Below are 22,575 nucleotides of genomic sequence, written 5' to 3'. Positions count from 1 at the left end.
ACAAAACGACACTTCATGTTATCTCTGGGACCCTTTGGATGATAAATCAGAGCAAGATTTCAGAATGTAAGTACACATTTCACCTTCAGAGGTGAATTTATCAAACCTATCGCCGTCAAAAACAGTTTTGGTGTTAGGAGCTCTCCTCAAACAATAGTATGGCATTTTTTTGCAGTAATAGCTACTGTAAATTGGACAGTGCAGTTATATTAACAAGAATTTAAGATTTCAGCCGATATAAGACACTTCTACCGACATTTGTTGTTCAAATCTGGGATCTTGACATAACATGCTGAATGATTTACAACTGTCCCGTTGATGGGACGCCAATCCTTAATCCCAACAAACGTTCCTCAGAACTTTAGAGAATGTTCTCTTACGAGTCTAGTTAGGTCATTAACTAACATTTTCATAACAATGTTCCTGTGACGTGCAAGGAATTTTTCCAGAACACAGTTACCATGTTCTCAGAACTTAAGATATTAATGGTCTAGACACATTTCATGGGAACATTTCAAGAAAATGAATGTGTCCAGTTTTCTGTGGGTAACGAGAATATTCCATGAACGTCCCACCAAACATGCACAGAACATGGTTACCATGTTCTCCGAATATATTATATTAATGTTCTAGACACATTTCATGGGAACGTTGCAAGAACATGTATGTGTCCAAATTCTGTAACGTGCTTTATTAGGCATAGAACCAAAAGATAAGAAGACTGGCAGCAAATGGTGATATGTATTTAATAGTTGTACAAATATCCAGCAAAGTGAATACAGAGGATTTATACACTTGTTAGCTTTGGGTTCCCAGGCTAGATTGACCCAGAAGAGTTTGGATGGGTTTGCTTACTGGTTTCCTAACAGCAGCACTTAGATTTCAATTTGCGATAATAGACCACATGTTTTCTGCAGCACAGGTTTTACATAGCACCGGTTTTATTTGTTGGCTGGGTTGATAATCTTGCCCATGAAGAGAATATTCTTGGTCTCCCGGTCCATGACAAAGACCATGAATGGATGGTCGAACTTCAAGACATGGGTGTGTCGGGAGGAGAGGGGCATAAGGACCACACCTGTGGCAGCTGCTGTGGTTGCTCCAGCCTCATCCACGTCCAAGGAGGCTTGTTGCACCACCTGAAAACAACCACACAATGCAGTCTGATGTACAGTACATAGGCCTCACATGGTTCACATATAATATGTTCTAGGGCAGTGATTCTCCCAGGACACCCTGGGAAGCCAGATAGAGCTTTCAGGGGTTCCTTGAAAAAGCAGGGATAAAACTACCAATTGAAAGTGACCACAACATTAAGGCTGTCATTACATGGTTGTGCTTGAGAGGTTAGTGCATTGCTGTTACTGTATTGCTGTTGTTTCCCTGTATATTTATGTCTTTATGAATCACTGAGAGTGAATGAGTTCCCCACCTCTGAGACAGCCACCTTCAGTTCCTCTGATATTCCACTGAAGTCAGCTCGATCACTGAATATGTCCGGCATTCCGATTCCACTCAGAATGTCCTTGAGGGAGTATGTTGTGGTGATGGACAACTTGGGAACATATACATGATATTCCCTAAAGACAAACATGGACAGGAAGAAGGTTTTACTTGCAATGATTGTGATACGTAGTTATTTTACCCACCCACCGTTTATTAGTTCTATGAGAGTGGTGCTTAATGATTGAGACAGGTCATACCTGGCTTTCTTCCACCTGTGCCACTTGGTGATGTGGTTGAGGCATATGACCTCGTCCAGACTAGCGAGTCCCTTCTCGGGTAGCACCAACATCATGGACACTGAGTCGTTGTAGGGGAGATGCAGGATACTGGTGGAGATCTCCTGGTCGTAGTAGACGGAGAACCTCTTCATCATACTCATCATCTGGACCGGAACAGTGGTGTTTTCATCCACATGAAATGTGTCCTCCTTTGTGTCTGCAGGGTTAAATGGAATCTCCCATTTTCCTTGAGAATTAGAAAATCGTAAAACATTTCAGTGTGTCATGTGATGAGTAAAAGTTACCAGACCAAAAGTGGTTTTCTGAGGGGGAGACCCAGCAAGAGATACAGCCAAAAGGTACAATGGTATCAATAACACCAACAATATCCAGAGACAAAAAAGGAATTGATTCCACAAGATCTGTATCCATCAAAGAAGTGAACTCTACTTCATTTCAAGGACCCTATTTCATGTTTGTATTATTGTTTGTCTAAAAGTTTGCAATATCCTCTTACCTTTGAAGTAAATGTAGCTGAGGAGGTACATGACAGTGGTTGGGTCCAGATCTTTGACTAACTTATCTATCTTGCCTTTAGTCTTGTCCCCCACGTATGTATTGATTGTATCGATGGCCTTAGCAGTGTTGGTGAAGTCCACTGTGACACCCTCAGAAAGGTAGAAACGCTTCAAGTCCTCAAGGAACTCGGGGTGTGGTGTAAAGTTGTTTTGCATGAAAAGTGCACTTCCTACGGTCAGGTTCACACCTATTTTCTGGTTGAGCTGTGTGAGGATGGTCTGGAAGGCCTGGTCCACCTGTTCTTGGATCAGTAGGCTACTGTTGAAGCCCAGAACAGTGAAAAGCTGCTGGTGGGTTTGACCCTTGGCCCCCACAGACAGAGCGGCCAGGGCCAGGGACACACTCAGCGGGGAGAAGAACACGTTCTTGCCCTGGTTGTCAGGCTGAGCCACCAGCTGATTATACAGGCTGCAAGCAAACTCCAAGTTTCCTTGGATCACTGGTTTAGTGCTGTTGTCACTGGGCTCATGATGATGATGATGATGATGATGCCCATGGTCGCGCCTGTCACCATGGTCGCGCCTGTCACCATGGTCATGGTTGCGCCCGTGACCGTGGTCGGGCCTGTCACCATGGTCGTGGTCGGGCCTGTCACCATGGTCATGGTCGCGCCCGTGACCACGCCTGTCACCATGTTCGCTGTCACGCCTGTCACTATAGTCATGGTCACCACCATGGTCGCGACTGTGACCGTGGTGGCGGTCACCTCCGTTACCTTTGTGACCTCTGACCTCTCCCGGGCAGAGAACTCCCATAACGATCCACAAACACAGGGCTGTCCTCATCTTAGCAACTATCAAAGTAAAACATGTATCATTAGTCAATCAATTTGGTGTCAATTCCACAATTAATGTCACTATCTGGAAGATGTACCGCTATTCAGAGGTCATTTCAATAATGATATAGGCTAAACCTATTGAATCTGGGAAGACAACTTGGTAAAACTTTCTGGCCAGTGACACATATACACACACACACATGTATAAATGTGTATATATACACACACGTATGTGTATATGTATGTATGTGTGTATAAATACATAGATACATATAAATATACACACACATATATATATATATATACACACATACACATATACACACATACACATACACATATACACACATACACATATATATATATACACACACACACACACACACACACACACACACACACACACACACACACACACACATGTTTATATATTTATACACACATACAGACATACAGACATATACACACACATATGTATATACATAAGTATATGTATGTGTATGTATGTATGTGTGTGTAAATATATAAACATACGTATGTATGTATGTATGTATGTATGTATGTATGTATGTATGTATGTATGTATATAAATATATATATATGTGTGTGTGTGTGTGTGTGTGTGTGTGTGTGTGTGTGTGTGTGTGTGTGTGTGTGTGTGTGTGTGTGTTTGTACAGTTGAAGTCAGAAGTCTACATACACCTTAGCCAAATACATTTTAAACTCAGTTTTTCACAATTCCATTTCACAATTTAATCCTCGTTAAAATTCCCTGTCTAAAGGTCAGTTAGGATCACCACTTTATTTTAATAATGTAAAATGTCAGAATAATAGTAGAGATAATTATTTATTTCAGCTTTTATTTATTTCATCACATTCCCAGTGGGTTAGAAGTTTACATACTAATTGAGTGCATTTAGTAGTATTGCCTTTAAATTGTTTAACTTGGGTCAAACGTATCAGGTAGCGTTCCACAAGCTTCCCACAATAAGTTGGGTGAATTTTGGCCCATTCCTCCTGACAGAGCTGGTGTAACTCAGTCAGGTTTGTTGATCGGATCAAGGCACAGGATGCATAATGTTCCACATGTTTAATAAAGAAACTCACCAAAACAATACAGAACAATAACGAAACGTGAAGTAATGGATTGCTCACAGGCACTACACAAAAACAAACATTATCCCATCACCCACATGTGGAAAAATGCAATTTAAGTATGATCCCCAATTAGAGACAACGATTACCAGCTACCTCTAATTGGGAATCATACACAAACCCCAACATAGAAAATTAAACCTAGAACCCCACATACAAATAATAAACTAGACTAAAACCCATAGTCACGCCCTGATCTACTCTACCATCAAAAATATACCGCAAAACCTGAAACAAAAAGGGAGGGTTAGGGGGTGGGGGGGGTCTAGTGTCGTTGGCAGCTCTGGTGCGGGGTGAAGTACCCGCTCATCCTGCGGATCCAGCCATGGACCCAGGCCTGGACCTAGGCGCAGGGGAAAGCTCCCACCATGGAGCGGGACTGGACGCTGTGCCTGGACTTGGCACCAACGCTGAAGAAGACTCTGGCCTTGGAGCTGAACTGGACGCCGTGCTTAGACTGGGCATCGGACTGGGCATCGGTGCAGGAGAAGGCTCCGGCCATGGAGCTGGAGGTCCCGGACCGTGGACCGTCCCAGGAGGTCCCGGACCGTGGACCGTCCCAGGAGGTCCCGGACCGTGGACCGTCCCAGGAGGTCCCGGACCGTGCCAGGAGGTCCCAGACCGTGGACCGTCCCAGGAGGTCCCGGACCGTGGACCGTCCCAGGAGGTCCCGGACCGTTAAATGTCGCCAGAGGCTCTGGACTGGGAACTGTCGACGGAGGCTCTGGACTGGGAACTCGCCGGAAGCTCTGGACTGGGAACTCGCCGGAAGCTCTGGACTGGGGATCATTGCCGGAAACTCTGGACTGGGGATGGTTGCAGGAGAACCGTCTCAGGAGGTTCCGGACCGTGGACCATCGCAGGAAGCCTGCTGCGTGGGGCCGTCACTGGTGCCTGACTGGGAAAGTGCACTTGAGGGAGAGTGCGAGGAGCAGGCACAGGACATACTGGGCTGTGAAGGCACTGGAGACCTGATGCGTATAGCCGGCATCAGTTGTTCCGGAACTTTAACACACTTCTCAGGACATCAATTGTTCTGGAACTTTAACACACTTCGCACGGCAAGTGCGAGGAGCTGGCACAGGACGCACTGGGCTGTGAAGGCGCACTGGGTTTCTTTGGCCTTCCTCCCTGACTTTGTCGCTGTCCCTCCTTCGCTGCTTCCGCCTGCTTCCATGGCAGGCTCTTGTCTCCTGCAATTATTTCTTCCCAAGTCCAGGATATTCTCTCCCTGATCTCCCCCAAAGACCAGGATGCCATCTCCTCCCGAGCATGCTGCTTGGTCCCGTTGTGATGGGATATTCTGTCACGTTGTTCGTAATAATGATGATCGGACCAAGGCGCAGCGTGCATAGAGTTCCACTCACCAAAACAATACAGAACAATAACAAAACATGAAGTAATGGAGTGCTCACAGGCACTACACAAAAACAAACATTATCCCATCACCCACATGTGGAAAAATGCAACTTAAGTATGATCCCCAATTAGAGACAACGATTACCAGCTACCTCTAATTGGGAATCATACACAAACCCCAACATAGAAAATTAAACCTAGAACCCCACATACAAATAATAAACTAGACTAAAACCCATAGTCACGCCCTGATCTACTCTACCATCAAAAATATACCGCAAAACCTGAAACAAAAAGGGAGGGTTAGGGGGTGGGGGGGGTCTAGTGTCGTTGGCAGCTCTGGTGCGGGGCGAAGTACCTGCTCATCCTGCGGATCCAGCCATGGACCCAGGCCTGGACCTAGACGCAGGGGAAAGCTCCCACCATGGAGCGGGACTGGACGCTGTGCCTGGACTTGGCACCAACGCTGAAGAAGACTCTGGCCTTGGAGCTGAACTGGACGCCGTGCTTAGACTGGGCATCGGACTGGGCATCGGTGCAGGGGAAGGCTCCGGCCATGGAGCTGGAGGTCCCGGACCGTGGACCGTCCCAGGAGGTCCCGGACCGTGGACCGTCCCAGGAGGTCCCGGACCGTGGACCGTCCCAGGAGGTCCCGGACCGTGGACCGTCCCAGGAGGTCCCGGACCGTTAAATGTCGCCAGAGGCTCTGGACTGGGAACTGTCGCCGGAAGCTCTGGACTGGGAACTCGCCGGAAGCTCTGGACTGGGGATCATTGCCGGAAACTCTGGACTGGGGATGGTTGCAGGAGGACCGTCTCAGGAGGTTCCGGACCGTGGACCATCGCAGGAAGCCTGCTGCGTGGGGCCGGCACTGGTGCCTGACTGGGAAAGTGCACTTGAGGGAGAGTGCGAGGAGCAGGCACAGGACATACTGGGCTGTGAAGGCACTGGAGACCTGATGCGTATAGCCGGCATCAGTTGTTCCGGAACTTTAACACACTTCTCAGGACATCAATTGTTCTGGAACTTTAACACACTTCGCACGGCAAGTGCGAGGAGCTGGCACAGGACGCACTGGGTTTCTTTGGCCTTCCTCCCTGACTTTGTCGCTGTCCTTCCTTCGCTGCTTCCGCCTGCTTCCATGGCAGGCTCTTGTCTCCTGCAATTATTTCTTCCCAAGTCCAGGATATTCTCTCCCTGATCTCCCCCAAAGACCAGGATGCCATCTCCTCCCGAGCATGCTGCTTGGTCCCGTTGTGATGGGATATTCTGTCACGTTGTTCGTAATAATGATGATCGGACCAAGGCTCAGCGTGCATAGAGTTCCACTCACCAAAACAATACAGAACAATAACAAAACATGAAGTAATGGAGTGCTCACAGGCACTACACAAAAACAAACATTATCCCATCACCCACATGTGAAAAATGCAACTTAAGTATGATCCCCAATTAGAGACAACGATTACCAGCTGCGTCTCATTGGGAATCATACACAAACCCCAACATAGAAAATTAAACCTAGAACCACACATAGAAATAATAAACTAGACTAAAAACCCCTAGTCACGCCCTGACCTACACTACCATCAAAAATATAGGCTTTCCATTGTCAGGAAGTGACAACCAGACCCTCCTGCAGCAAAGCACCCCCATGCTTCACGGTTGGGATGGTGTTCTTCGGCTTGCAAGCCTCCGCCTTTTCCCTCCAAACATAACAATGATCATTATGGCCAAACGGTTCTATTTTTTCAGCAGACCAGAGGACATTTCTCCAAAAAGTATGAGCTTTGTCCCAATGTGCAGTTGCAAACCGTAGTCTTGCTTTTTTATGGCGGTTTTGGAGGTGGCTTCTTCCTTGCTGAGCGGCCTTTCAGGTTATGTCGATAAAGGACTTGTTTTACTGTGGATATAGATACTTTTGTACCTATTTCCCCCTGCATATTCACAAGGTCCTTTGCTGTTGTTCTGGGATTGATTTGCACTTTTCTCACCAAAGTATGTTAATCTCTCGGAGACAGAACGCGTCTCCTTCCTGATTTGTATGACGGCTGCGTGGTCCCATGGTGTTTATACTTGAGTACTGTTGTTTGAACAGATTAACGTGGTACCTTCAGGTGTTTGGAAATTGCTCCCAAGGATGAACCAGACTTGTGGAGGTTTACAATGGTTTTTCCGAGATCTTGGCTGATTTCTTTTGATTTTGCCATGATGTCAAGAAAAGAGGCACTGAGTTTGAAGGTAGGCCTTGAAATACATCCACAGGTACACCTCCAATTGACTCAAATGATGTCAAGAAGAGATTTAACAATGCTGCTGTGAAGTGTTAAATTATAAATTTAGCCTTAATATGTTTTTGGGAAGGGCCGGTTTCCCGCTAGCGATGGAACTCAATATTACGAGTAGGGTTGCAAAGGGAGGGTATATTACTGGAAGCTTTACCAGTAAACTACCATATTTTTGGTATATTTCAATAATTTTATGTACTGTAATCTATCACAAGACATTTATGGCCCTTTTAGTCCTGCAGGTTATCACAAGTGTATTGAATTATCTCTGGCCTTATCACATGTAAAATATATGAAATAATGAAATATGATGATTTTAAAATAAAAATACATAATGACAAAGCTGTAAACATTATCCTAAACCATAAACTTAGTGAATACCATTGGTGTTTAATGAGGGTATCAGCATGAAATATCCTTTTTTTTATTTTTGTGGGCATGAAACTGGTGACAGTTGTGAAAAGAGTCAATAGTTGGACAAGTTGCAGAGGGAATTTAAAATAATGCCATTATTGATTAAATGCTTTTTTCATTAATTAAGCTATTTTCTCTTGAACCATAAGGTTCAATTCAATAGAATCTATTAGAAACTCATGGACAATACGGACAGAGATATAAAAAATGAATACTAAATATGAATACATTTTTTAAAAGTTATTCAAGTATAATTTAACAAAATTACTGAAGATTCCGGTGACTTTGTTAAATTACCGGTAGCTTTGCAACCCTACTTACGGGTGTTTTACTGATGTATCTTTCCTACAACGGCTGATGATCCCAAAACACCACGCAGCGACAACATTCACCAAGTGCATCATTGGAGCATGTGTCTACAGTGAATTCGGATTTTGTTACATTACAGCCTTATTCTAAAATTGATGAAATTCAATTTCTCCTCATCAATTTACACACAATACCCCATAATGACAAAGTGAAAACAGGTTTTTAGAAATGTTATTACAAATAAAAAAGATACCTTATTTACATAAGTTTTCAGACCCTTTGCTTTGAGACAAAAAGAAAATGGAGCTCCGGTACATCCTGTTTCCATTGATCATCCTTGAGATGTTTCTACAACTTGATAGGAGTCCACCTGGGGTAAATTCAATTGATTGGACATGATTTGGAAAGGCACACACCTGTCTGTATAAGGTCCCACAGTTGACAGTGCATGTCAGAGCAATAACCAAGCCATGAGGTCGAAGGAATTGTCCGTAGAGCTTCAAGACAGGATGGTGTTGAGGCACAGATATGGGGAAAGGTACCAAAACATTTGATGTAGCATTGAAGGTCCCCAAGAACACAGTGGCCCCCATCATTAAATGGAAGAAGTTTGAAACCACCAAGACTCTTCCTAGAGCTGGCCGCCCTTCCAAAGTGAGTAATTGGGGGAGTAGGGCCTTGGTCAGGGAGGTTACCAAGACCCCGATGGTCCCTCTGACAGAGCTCTAGAGTTCCTCTGTGGAGATGGGAGAACCTTCCAGAAGGACAACCATCTCTGCAGCACTCCACCAATCAGGCCTTTATTGTAGAGTGGGCCCTTTATTGTAGAGTGGGCAGACGGAAGTCAGTCCAGTAAAAGGCACATGACAGCCAGCTTGGAGTTTGCCAAAAGGCACCTAAAGGACTCTCAGACCCTGAGAAACAAGATTATCTGGTCTGATGAAACCAAGATTGAACTCTTCTGCCTGAATGCCAAGTGTCGCAATTGGAAAAAACCTGGCACCATCCCTACAGTGAAGCATGGTGGTGGCAGCATCATGCTGTGGGTATGGTTTTCAGAGGCAGGGACTGGGAAACTAGTCAGGATTGAGGGAAAGATGAACGGAGCAAAGTACAGAGATCTTTGATGAAAACCTGCTCCAATTCGCTCAGGACTTCAGAATGGGGCGAAGGTTCACCTTCCAACAGGACAACAACCCTAAGCACACAACCAAGATAATGCAGGAGCGGCTTCGGGTCAAGTCTCTGAATGTCCTTGAGTGGCCAAGCCAGAGCCCAGAGTTGAACCCGTTCGAACATTCCTGGTGACACTCCCCATCCAACCTGACAGAATTTTAGAGAATCTGCAGAGAAGAACGGGAGAAACTCCCCAAATACAGGTTTGCTAAGCTTGTAACATCATACCCAAGAAGACTTGAGGCTGTAATAACTGCCAAAGGTGCTTCAACGAAGTACTGAGTTAAGGTTCTGAATGCTTATGTAAATGTGCTATTTCACTTTTTTATTTGTAATAAATTTGCAAAAATATATAAAACCTGTTTTTTCTTTGTCATTATGGGGTATTGTGTGTAGATTGATGAGGGGAAAAACGATTTAATCAATTTTAAAATAAGGCTGTAACGTAACAAAATGTGGAAAAAGTCAAGGGGTCTGAATACTTTCCAAATACTTTTCTATACTGATAGAATTGAAAGATAATCATCTAAATTATTTGTATCCTTCACTTGTTTGTAACAATTGCGAACATATTGGCTACTTTTGTATTTGTCGTCAACTTCATTCTGAAATCGGCAGTCACAGAGAGACAGATAAGCATTGTGATTCTATATTTAGCGGAGATCTTCTGTGTATAAAGTGACACAGAAGGGCAAAAAAAGCTGTTCTATGAGTGCTCTGAGGCAGGCAGTAAATAACAAGCTTTTTCAGGTGCAACTTTAGTAACGATAGTTTTGGGAAACAGCACGAAGATTTAACAATGCTCCTACAAAGGTTCTAATGATGAGCTTAGCCATAAGATGCTTTTGGGAAACCGGGCCCAGAGCTATAGAGCCAGTTCACATTTCCCAGTGTAGAGATAGATAGCAGTAGAGTAGCCTACTCACCCTTCCAGACAGCAGCTTTGGCTTCTTAATTTGGACCAAATTCCCTTTATATACTGTGTGTGGTTCATTTGGGATTGATCAGGGGTTGAACTTTGACATGTTTGTTTGGTACTGGCAAAGCCCCCATATTTAAAGAATGTAATCATTACCTGCTTAGGGGAGTGCTGAGCACACATTTTTTTCATTTAGGATTGGCACAGGACACGACAACTAAAACTTTAAAAACGATATTGGAAATTTTGGAAATGCAACTATGGACATGGGACATTGTGAAAATACATGTTGGATGATAACAGAGAAAATGATAGAGCTATATGTTGTTGTTCTGTTTAGTTATTTTATAAAACTCTGCAATTGATGTCTATTGTGCATTTGGTGGTCTGCATGGTTAAACGTATGTCTGGTACATTATAATGTGTAACAATGCAATAGTGAGCTCCTACTTCATTGGCACGCCAAACCACACTTGAACAACCATTAATCAATTCATTATCGTGAAGCACCACAGGCTGAAATTACATTTTTTGCATTAACGTACATTTTTATATTTTGGGGTATTTCAGCCCTTTAATATTAGTACTTTCAAAAAGCTAAATAAAAAAAGTAAACCTTAATGTAAATGTTTATCATACTACCGTCATAAAAAAAATACTGAATTTTAACCACATTCAAATGGACATAAATGCATAATTTCTAAACTCACTACATGTAATCATACATAATTTAAAAGCCCATTTCATAGATAATGTTACAAACTATACTATAAGTTGTACCTTTGAAGAGACCGTGATTGGGTCTAAATATGCTAAATTCATTGTACTTCTCTTTAATTGCCATTTCCCGAAAGTCAGACGCTAACTCATTTTTCTCAGATTCAGAAACATCTGCATTCACCACATGGTGTGTGGTTATCCTTAGATATATTCTCCAGACTTTGATTCTAGATGATGTTTTTTTTTTAAATATGCACCAATTCTATCTATTTTACAGATAGAAAGAAGTTTAAAAATATATATCCACAATCTGCTCTATGCAAGTTGGGTACTGGAGTGTTGTAACAAAATTGCCTCATTTACATATTGTATTAAAATATTTCAGAAAAGTTAATATTGGAGTCTATATTCAACTGGTAAAAGAATTGTGAAAATACCATATTAGGGTGTGGTGCCTCGCCTTAATGAACTGCCTTGCACTACTCAGGAACATGCATCATACTGTACTGTCCACAAAATGTTTTAATACTGCAGTATAACAGACAAAAACACAGTATTAGCGGTAGTCAAAAGAGCAGCTTCCAAAATGCACTGTCTGCACTGCTTATAGAGTTTGTGGCCAATTTCACTGCACATTATTAACAGTCAGTGTTACATCACTATGTTTCCCCGAGGTGGACGAGAATATGGCAAGGTTTCTAGAATATTCATTTGAGACAAATGTAAACTAAAAACACATTTTGCCAAGAGTTGGGGCCAGGGTAGCATGCAATACCTTCACAAAAGTAATTATTTTATTAAACATTTATACTTTTTTTACTGTTCATCTCAAACTTGCAATTGAACTTCACTGCATTGTATCTTCCCATATCAGTATTATCATTCTGTTATGTTTGTATTCTGTGGTATCCAGCACGGGTCCAACAGAGCTACTGGCTTTTTAAAGGTCCAATGTTTTTATCTCAATATCAAATAATTTCTGTGTAACAATTAAGTACCTTACTGTGATTATTTTAAATTAAAATGGTAAAAAATAAACTAAATAGTTTCTTAGCAGATAGCAATTTCTCAAGCAAGAATTAAGCTAGGACTGTCTGGGAGTAGTCAGAGTGGGGAGGGGGAAACTGAAAACTAGCTGTTATTGGCAGAGAGGTTTGGAATTCTCTTTCTTATTGGTCTATAAAACTAATTTACTGCTGGGCTTGTAACGCCAGGGTAGTGGGTTCGATTCCCGGGACCACCCATACGTAGAATGTATGCACACATGACTGTAAGTCGCTTTGGATAAAAGCGTCTGCTAAATGGCATATATTATTATTATTATTATATTATCTCACTAGGTAGGCCAAAAATCCATCCCACCAAAATAGGCTGAAATTTAAGGCAGTCTTTTGAAACACCTCTTCCACTAAAAGGGCATTATCATAATTGTCACAATTTCAGTATTATTCCAACCTCATACTGTGAAAATACAGTAGACAGGTAGCTGCCAAAATAAAGGAAACACCAACATAAAAATGTCTTATTAGGGCTTTGGGCCACCACAAGCCAGAACAGATTTAATGCACATTGGCATAGAATCTACTGTGTGGAACACTATTGGAGGGATGTGACACAATTCTTCCACAAGAAATTCCATAATTTGTTTTGTTGATCGCGGTGGCGCCGCTCCAGAATCTCCCATAAGTGTTCAATTGGGTTGAGATCTGGTGACTGAGACGGCCATGGCATGTGGTTTACATCGTTTTCATGCTCACCAAACCATCCAGTGACCACTCGTGACCTGTGGATGGGGGCATTGTCAACCTATGGGGGCATAGACATGGTAACCAAAATAATGGCCTGCCCAGCATTTTTATACATGACACCAAGCATGATGGAATGTTAATTGCTTAATTAACTCAAGAACCACACCTGTGTGGAAGCACCTGCTTTCACACTACATGACCAAAAGTATGTGGACACCTGCTCATCGAACATCTCATTCCAAAATCATGGGCATTAATATGGAGTTGGTCCTCCCTTTGCTGCTATAACATCCTCCACTCTTTTGGGAAGGCATTGCTGCAGGGACTTGCTTTCACTAATGCTCTTGTGGCTGAATGAGGTCAGGCACTGATGTTGGGGGAATAGGCCTGGCTCACAGTCAGCGTTCCAATTAATTCCAAAGTTGTTTGATGAGGTTGAGGTCAGGGCTCTGTGCAGGCCAGTCAAGTTCTTCCCCACTGATCTTGAAAAACCATTTCTGTATGGACCTCGCTATATGCATGGGGGCATTGTCATGCTGAAACAGGAAAGGGCCTTCACCAAACTATTGCCACAAAGTTGGAAGCACAGAATCGTCTAGTGTCATTTCACTTCACTGGAAATAACTACCTAACCCGAACCATGAAAAACATCCCCAGACGATTATTCCTTATCTACCAAACTTTGCAGTTGGCAGATTGTGATCATTACTCCAGAGAGAGTCCAATGGTGGCTAGGTTTACACCGCTCCAGCCAGCACTTGGCATTGCGCATTGTAATCTTAGGCTTGTGTGCGGCTGCTCGGCCGATGGAAACCCAATTTATGAAGCTCCCAATGAACCGTTATTGTGCTGACGTTGCTTCCAGAGACCGTTTGGAACTCGGTAGAAAGTGTTGCAACCGAGGACAGACTATTTTGACACGTTTCAGCACTCAGCAGTCCCATTCTGTGAGCTTTTGTAGCCTACCACTTTGCGGCTGTGTCTTCGTTGCTCCTAGACGTTTCTACTTCACAATAGGAACACTTACCGGGGCAGCTCTAGCTGACTTGTTGGAAAGGTGCCACCCTATGACAGTGCCACATTGAAAATCACTGAGCTGGTCAGTAAGGCCATTCTACTGCCAATGTTTGTCTATGGAGATTGCATGGCTGTATGCTCGATTTTATATACCTGTCAGTAACGGGTGAGGCTGAAATAGCCGAATCCACTAATTTGAAGTGGTGACTGCACTGGGCGTTTAAACTATTATAATGAATGTTTTTCTGGAGTAAATTGTCCCAGGGGCTGAACATGACGTTTGTTTGGTACTGGCAAGCCACCATATTTGAACAGTGTAATCATTAACTGCTAAGGACCACAACATTGTTCATTTAGAATTGACACAAACACAACGAATGTTAAAACTATATTGTAAATGCAACAACCGACATGGGACATTGTTGGATAATAACTCACAGCAAATGATAGAGCAATATTACACAGTAAGTGTTGCAGGTTATATGTTGTTCTGTTTAGTTATTTTATAGAACTGTGTAATTCATGTCCATTGTACATTTGGTGGTCTGCATGGATAAACATATGTCTGGTACATTATAATGTGCAACAATGCAAAAGTGAGCTACTACTTCACTGGCACACTTAAGAGCCAAACCACACTTCAGCAACCTTTTTAGTAAATTAATTAAATGCGATGCACAACTCTGGAACATACATCATATCTTCCACCACATCTTTGAATACTGCAGTGTAACAGACAAATACAACGTATTAGCATTAGTCAAAAGAGCAGATTCCAAAATGCACAGTATGCACTGCTTATAGACCTTGCACTCCAACTATGTACATAACTGTTATAGACTTAACAAAAACATCTGCTGCAGACTGAAGATAAATTCTTGTTAAGGTCAAGGTCCTCAAGTGTAAAAATCAAATGCATTAAAAAAAATGGGTGTTCTGCAGTGCGTGTATATATATACACAGTATATATATAACAGTTTGATTTCACAGAAGTGTGATTGACTTGGAGTTACATTGTGTTGTTTAAGTGTTCCCTTTATTTTTTTGAGCAGTGTATATATATATATATATATATATATATATATATATATATATATATATATATATATATATATATATCCTTTATTTTATTGTTTTAAATAAAGGGAACACTTCTTGCGTCGAGCCATCCCGGATCCGGGATCGTGAATACAGCCTCAAGCTCATTTCCATAACGCAACGTTAACTATTCATGAAAATCGCAAATGAAATGAAATTAATCTATTTGCTCTCAAGCTTAGCCTTTTGTTAACAACACTGTCATCTCAGATTTTCAAAATATGCTTCTCAACCATAGCAAACTAGCATTTAGCATTTAGCGTTAGCATTAGCAGGCAACATTTTCTCAAAAACATTCAATAAATCATTTACCTTTGAAGAACTTCGGATGTTTTCAATGAGGAGACTCTGTTAGATAGCAAATGTTCAGTTTTCCTGAAAGATTAGTTGTGCAGGAGAAATCGGTCCGTTTTCTGCGTCATGTTTGGCTACCAAAAAAAACGAAAATTCATTCATCGAAACGCCAAACTTTCAAATCAAATCAAATTTTATTTGTCACATACACATGGTTAGCAGATGTTAATGCGAGTGTGTAGCGAAATGCTTGTGCTTCTAGTTCCGACAATGCAGTGATAACCAACAAGTAATCTAACTAACAATTCCAAAACTACTGTCTTATACACAGTGTAAGGGGATAAAGAATATGTACATAAGGATATATGAATGAGTGATGGTACAGAGCAGCATACAGTAGATGGTATCGAGTACAGTATATACATATGAGATGAGTATGTAGACAAAGTAAACAAAGTGGCATAGTTAAAGTGGCTAGTGATACATGTATTACATAAGGATGCAGTCGATGATGTAGAGCAGGGGTGTCAAAGTCAAATGGACGGAGGGCCAAATAAAAAATGTAGCTACAAGCCGAGGGCCGGACTGTTCGAATGTTCATTGAAAAATGTTTAAATGACGCATATAGTCTAGTGAACCTAATTGAACCTACTGAAAACCTAACAAATATATTCCAATATGATCAGATAAATAAAGCAATATTTTCTTATGGCTCTGTCAGTAATCTTTAATTTTCAACAGACACAAAAGACAAATTTCCTTTATATAAAAATCCCCATAACATGAACATTAAATGAAAGAAACCGGTATTCAAGGCACCATCAGTAGCCTATATTTTCTATTTTAGCAAAAGTGGGCTAAATTTACTTCAAAGAAAAAAACAATAATAGCAATTTTCTATCATCCACTCAACTGAAATATTTTTAAAATATAATTGGATTGAAATACAATAAAATAAAGTGCAAAAATCTATTAATCAAAAACAACACTTTGTTTAAGGAGAAGTAACATGCAGTGAAAACAAATATTAAACTTTAACTTTTAAACTTGAACTGAGTAAAAACTCTAAATATGTGATTGCACAGTAATGTTCACTTGTTTGAGGTTGAGGGTGATACTTGGTGGTGTCCCATCTTTTCCACAAGTTCATCAATGTTCGGGGTAAGGCTCTGAGCTGAGGAAATCCTCAGAATTGAGTGGAGGTGTTCAGCAGTAAGTCGACTTCTGTGTGATGTTTTGTTCAAGTTCATCAAAGAAAACAGTTGTTCACACAGGTATGTGCTGCCAAACATAGACAACGTTTGAGCAGCCTGGATGCGCAGCTGGGGCATTGTGTCGGGAGGAAACGGGCGAACTCCGCAGCACCCACTGCCGCATATTTTGCCCTCAGTGCATCATTGCATTGGAGGTCAATCAACTCCATTTGGAGGTTTGGTGGTGAGCTTTCCACATCAACAGCAAATGGGTTACCGAGCAGTTCCAACCTGCTTTTTGTGCTTCAAAGTCAGCAAATCGGCGTCGAAAGTCAGCGGCAAGCATACCTATTTTATCAGCCAACTGTGCGCTCGGGAACGCACTGGTAGAGAGCTTCTCTTTCATGGTCTGGCAGCTGGGAAAGTGGCTCAAATTCTCTTTCCGCATCTGCGTCTCCCACAGAGTCAGTTTGGTTTTAAATGCCTTCACTGTACTGTACATATCAGAGATGACACGATCCCGACCCTGCAGCTGCAAGTTCATTGCATTCAGATGACTCGTAATGTCACACAGAAAAGCCATTTCACACAGAAACATTTCGTCTCGGAGTTGTGTTGTGTCTTTCCCTTTGCTGTCCAAGAACAGACAAATCTCCTCACGAAGCTCGAAACATCTTTGAAGCACCTTTCCCTGGCTTAGCCATCGCACCTCTGTGTGATAAGGCAAATCACCATGCTCCGTTTCTAACTCCGTCAGAAATGCCTTGAACTGGCGGTGATTCAAACCTTTGGCTCTGATAAAGTTAACTGTGCGCGTGATGATGCTCATTACATGCTCCATTTTCAAGGCTTTACCGCACAACGCTTCCTGGTGTATGATACAATGATAAGCTGTCAGCTCACCTGTCGCGTTTTCCTCTTGCATCTTTTCCCGTATCTTCGCCACCAGTCCGCTCCTGTGTCCACACATCGCAGGTGCTCCGTCGGTTGTCAAACCCACGAGTTTTTCCCAAGGCAGCTCCATCTCATTTACACATCTTGACACCTCTTCATACAAATCATGCCCCGTAGTTGTGCCATGCATAGGACGTAAAGCCAAAAACTCCTCTGTCACGCTTAGGCTGGAGTCCACTCCGCGGATGAAAATTGACAACTGGGCAATGTCAGAAATGTCGGTGCTCTCATCCACAGCCAAGGAATATGCAATGAAATCTTTTCCCTTTTTCACAAGCTGCTCTTTTAGATTGATGGACAACTGGTCTACTCTCTCGGCAATGGTGTTTCTGCTCAGACTCACATTTAAAAAGAGTTGCCTTTTTTCTGGGCAAACTTCGTCACAAACTTTAATCATGCAGTTTTTGATGAAATCCCCTCCGTAAATGGCCGGGCTGATTTAGCGATCTCTTCTGCCAAAATAAAACTGGCCTTGACAGCAGCCTGGCCTTGTGATTTGGCTTTTTTGAACAGAGCCTGTCGAGATTTGAGGCCTCGTTTTAATTCCTCTGCCTTTTGTAGCCTTTGTTCCATGTCCATATTCTTGTTTTTGTCCGCGTGTTTCGTTTCATAATGTCGTCTCAGATTATACTCTTTCAGTACCGCCACACTTTCTCCACACAGAAGACACACAGGTTTTCCAGCTACCTCCGTGAACAAATACTCCGACTCCCACCTTGTTTGAAACCCCGGTTCTCAGTGTCCACCTTCCGTTTTGCCATTTTTGATGGGTATCTGAAAGTTAATTTTACTGTGATGCTGACAACTGCTGTGCCAATAAATATTGAAATGAAGCAGCCTACTGCTCGGTGCGTCACCGTTGCATTGTGGGAAATGTAGTATTGGTGCGTGTAAAAGATCTGCGGGCTGCCGGCTTGCTGCGGTCTGCGGGCCGGTTCTAATAATAAATCAAGATCATCCCAGGGGCCGTAAAAAACCTTCTCGCGGGCCGGATGTGGCCCGCGGGCCTTGACTCTGACATATGTGATGTAGGGTATGTAACATTATATTAGGTAGCATTGTTTAAAGTGGCTAGTGATATATTTTACATAATTTCCCATCAATTCCCATTATTAAAGTGGCTGGAGTTGGGTCAGTGTCAATGACAGTGTGTTGGCAGCAGCCACTCAATGTTAGTGGTGGCTGTTTAACAGTCTGATGGCCTTACATTTACATTTACATTTAAGTCATTTAGCAGACGCTCTTATCCAGAGCGACTTACAAATTGGTGCATTCACCTTATGACATCCAGTGGAACAGCCACTTTACAATAGTGCATCTAAATCTTTTAAGGGGGGGGGGGGTGAGAAGGATTACTTTATCCTATCCTAGGTATTCCTTAAAGAGGTGGGGTTTCAGGTGTCTCCGGAAGGTGGTGATTGACTCCGCTGTCCTGGCGTCGTGAGGGAGTGTGTTCCACCATTGGGGAGCCAGAGCAGCGAACAGTTTTGACTGGGCTGAGCGGGAACTGTACTTCCTCAGTGGTAGGGAGGCGAGCAGGCCAGAGGTGGATGAACGCAGTGCCCTTGTTTGGGTGTAGGGCCTGATCAGAGCCTGGAGGTACTGAGGTGCCGTTCCCCTCACAGCTCCGTAGGCAAGCACCATGGTCTTGTAGTGGATGCGAGCTTCAACTGGAAGCCAGTGGAGAGAGCGGAGGAGCGGGGTGACGTGAGAGAACTTGGGAAGGTTGAACACCAGACGGGCTGCGGCGTTCTGGATGAGTTGTAGGGGTTTAATGGCACAGGCAGGGAGCCCAGCCAACAGCGAGTTGCAGTAATCCAGACGGAAGATGACAAGTGCCTGGATTAGGACCTGCGCCGCTTCCTGTGTGAGGCAGGGTCGTACTCTGCGGATGTTGTAGAGCATGAACCTACAGGAACGGGCCACCGCCTTGATGTTAGTTGAGAACGACAGGGTGTTGTCCAGGATCACGCCAAGGTTCTTAGCGCTCTGGGAGGAGGACACAATGGAGTTGTCAACCGTGATGGCGAGATCATGGAACGGGCAGTCCTTCCCCGGGAGGAAGAGCAGCTCCGTCTTGCCGAGGTTCAGCTTGAGGTGGTGATCCGTCATCCACACTGATATGTCTGCCAGACATGCAGAGATGCGATTCGCCACCTGGTCATCAGAAGGGGGAAAGGAGAAGATTAATTGTGTGTCGTCTGCATAGCAATGATAGGAGAGACCATGTGAGGTTATGACAGAGCCAAGTGACTTGGTGTATAGCGAGAATAGGAGAGGGCCTAGAACAGAGCCCTGGGGACACCAGTGGTGAGAGCGCGTGGTGAGGAGACAGATTCTCGCCACGCCACCTGGTAGGAGCGACCTGTCAGGTAGGACGCAATCCAAGCGTGGGCCGCGCCAGAGATGCCCAACTCGGAGAGGGTGGAGAGGAGGATCTGATGGTTCACAGTATCGAAGGCAGCCGATAGGTCTAGAAGGATGAGAGCAGAGGAGAGAGAGTTAGCTTTAGCAGTGCGGAGCGCCTCCGTGATACAGAGAAGAGCAGTCTCAGTTGAATGACTAGTCTTGAAACCTGACTGATTTGGATCAAGAAGGTCATTCTGAGAGAGATAGCGGGAGAGCTGGCCAAGGACGGCACGTTCAAGAGTTTTGGAGAGAAAAGAAAGAAGGGATACTGGTCTGTAGTTGTTGACATCGGAGGGATCGAGTGTAGGTTTTTTCAGAAGGGGTGCAACTCTCGCTCTCTTGAAGACGGAAGGGACGTAGCCAGCGGTCAGGGATGAGTTGATGAGCGAGGTGAGGTAAGGGAGAAGGTCTCCGGAAATGGTCTGGAGAAGAGAGGAGGGGATAGGGTCGAGCGGGCAGGTTGTTGGGCGGCCGGCCGTCACAAGACGCGAGATTTCATTTGAGGCGTCCGTCGAAGTGGGCAGGTGTACCAGGCACGATGGTCTTGATGAAGAAGGGCTGCTGTCCGTGGCTCTCCTCGTAGCCACCCACAATGCTGAAACCCCAGCTCTCCTGATTGGTCTTCAGCAACACGATATTACGGCACTTGAGATAGAAGCTGTTTTTCAGTCTCTCGGTCCCAGCTTTGATGCACCTGTACTGACCTCCATAATATCGACTGAAACATGGTAAACATTGTTTAGAATCAATCCTCAAGGTGTTTTTCACATATCTCTTCATGATATATCATTCCTGGAAGTCTCCTCTCTGTCTCAATCACATGGATGAATGCGAACAGCTTGGAGATTACGCAACAATTTCAACAAAGGACACTGGGCGGACCCCTGGTAAATGTAGTCTCTTATGGCCAATCTTCCAATGATATGCCTACAAATACGTCACAATGCTGCAGACAACTTGGAGAAACGATAGAAAGGGCAGGCTAATTCGTGGCGCTTTCACAGCCATATAAGGAGACAATGAAAAACAGAGCCTCAAAAATCCTGCTCATTTCCTGTTTGAAGTTGCATCTTGGTTTCGCCTGTAAGATCAGTTCTGGGGCACCCACAGATAACATCTTTGCAGTTTTGTCCATTTAGGAAGCAACACTGATTGACAATAAATTTCACATGCTGTTGTGCAAATGGAATAGACAACCGGTGGAAATTATAGGCAATTAGCAAGACACCCTCAAGTAACTGAGTCAGGTTTGTAGGCCTCCTTGCTCGCACATGCTTTTTCAGTTCTGCCCGCAAATGTTTTACCTATTTACGACCAAGCTTTAACTTCCTGACTAATGTCTTGAGATGTTGCTTCAATATATCCACATAATTTTCCTCCATCATGATGCCATCTATTTTGTGAAGTGGACCAGTCCCTCCTGCAGCAAAACACCCACGCTTCACTGTTGGGATGGTGTTCTTCAGCTTGCAAGCGTCCCCCCTTTTCCTCCAAACATAACGATGGTCATTATGGCCAAACGGTTCTATTTTTGTTTCATCAGACCAGAGGACATTTCTCCAAAAGGTATGATCTTTGTCCCCATGTGCAGTTGCATACCGTAGTCTGGCTATCTTTATGGCTGTTTGGATCAGTGGCTTCTTCCTTGCTGAGAGGACTTTCAGGTTATGTTGCTATAGGACTTGTTTTACTGTGGATATAGATACTTTTGTACCTGTTTCTTCCAGCATCTTCACAATGTCCTTTGCTGTTGTTCTGGGATTGATTTGCACTTTTCGCACCAAAGTACATTAATCTCTCGGAGACAGAACGCATCTCCTTCCTGAGCAATATGACAGCTGCGTGGTCCCATGATGCTTATACTTGCGTACTATTGTTTGTACAGATGAACGTGGTACCTTCAGGTGTTTGGAAATTGCTCCCAAGGATGAACCAGACTTGTGGAGGTCTGCAATTATTTTTTTCTGAGGTCTTGACTGATTTCCCCATGATGTCAAGCAAAGTTTGAAGGTAGTGAGTTCGAAGGTAGGCCTTGAAATACATCCACAGGTACACCTCCAATTGACTCAAATGATGTCAATTAGCCCATCAGAAGCTTCTAAAGCCATGACAACTGGCTGATGACACTATTATTTTCTTAAGAGACAAAGACCAGGTCGCACATGCCCATAACAACATACAGGAACTCAAGTCCTTTTGTTCACCTGACCTAGAATTCCTTACAATCAAATGCCGACCGCATCATCTACCAAGAGAATTCTCATAATCACAGTCGTGTATATCCCCCCCCCCCCAAGCAGACACATCGACGGCCCTGAAAGAACTTCATATGACTCTATGAAAACTGGAAACCACATATCCTGAGGCTGCATTTATTGGAGCTGGGGATTTTAACAAGGCTCCCTAAATTTTATCAGCATATCGAATGCGTGACCCGGGCT

General features: G+C 43.5%; 1 protein-coding gene and 1 long non-coding RNA gene across 2 annotated transcripts in view; one reads left to right on the top strand and one right to left on the bottom strand.

Annotated features, from left to right (window-relative positions):
• Window positions 1-727: 727 nt before the first annotated feature.
• LOC118392971 (alpha-1-antitrypsin-like protein CM55-ST) lies at window positions 728-10,792 on the bottom strand. The gene is made up of 5 exons (XM_035785045.2): window positions 10,709-10,792; window positions 2,242-3,096; window positions 1,704-1,971; window positions 1,433-1,580; window positions 728-1,139 (listed from the first exon to the last, which is right to left on the bottom strand). The coding sequence occupies exons 2-5, from the start codon at window positions 3,086-3,088 to the stop codon at window positions 942-944; spliced, it is 1,461 nt and encodes a 486-aa protein (XP_035640938.1). The 5' UTR covers window positions 3,089-3,096; window positions 10,709-10,792; the 3' UTR covers window positions 728-941.
• Window positions 10,793-14,503: 3,711 nt separating this feature from the next.
• The window catches only part of LOC127907233 (uncharacterized), an 18,391-nt gene continuing 10,319 nt past the window's right edge, over window positions 14,504-22,575 (top strand). Inside the window, exon 1 of the long non-coding RNA XR_008063862.1 lies at window positions 14,504-14,650. This is a non-coding gene — a long non-coding RNA (uncharacterized LOC127907233). The remainder of the gene's footprint in view (window positions 14,651-22,575) is intronic.

This window comes from Oncorhynchus keta, chromosome 14 (genome assembly GCF_023373465.1).
Source record: "Oncorhynchus keta strain PuntledgeMale-10-30-2019 chromosome 14, Oket_V2, whole genome shotgun sequence".
NCBI lineage: Eukaryota > Metazoa > Chordata > Actinopteri > Salmoniformes > Salmonidae > Oncorhynchus > Oncorhynchus keta.
This window is presented reverse-complemented; position numbering and strand designations above follow the sequence as displayed.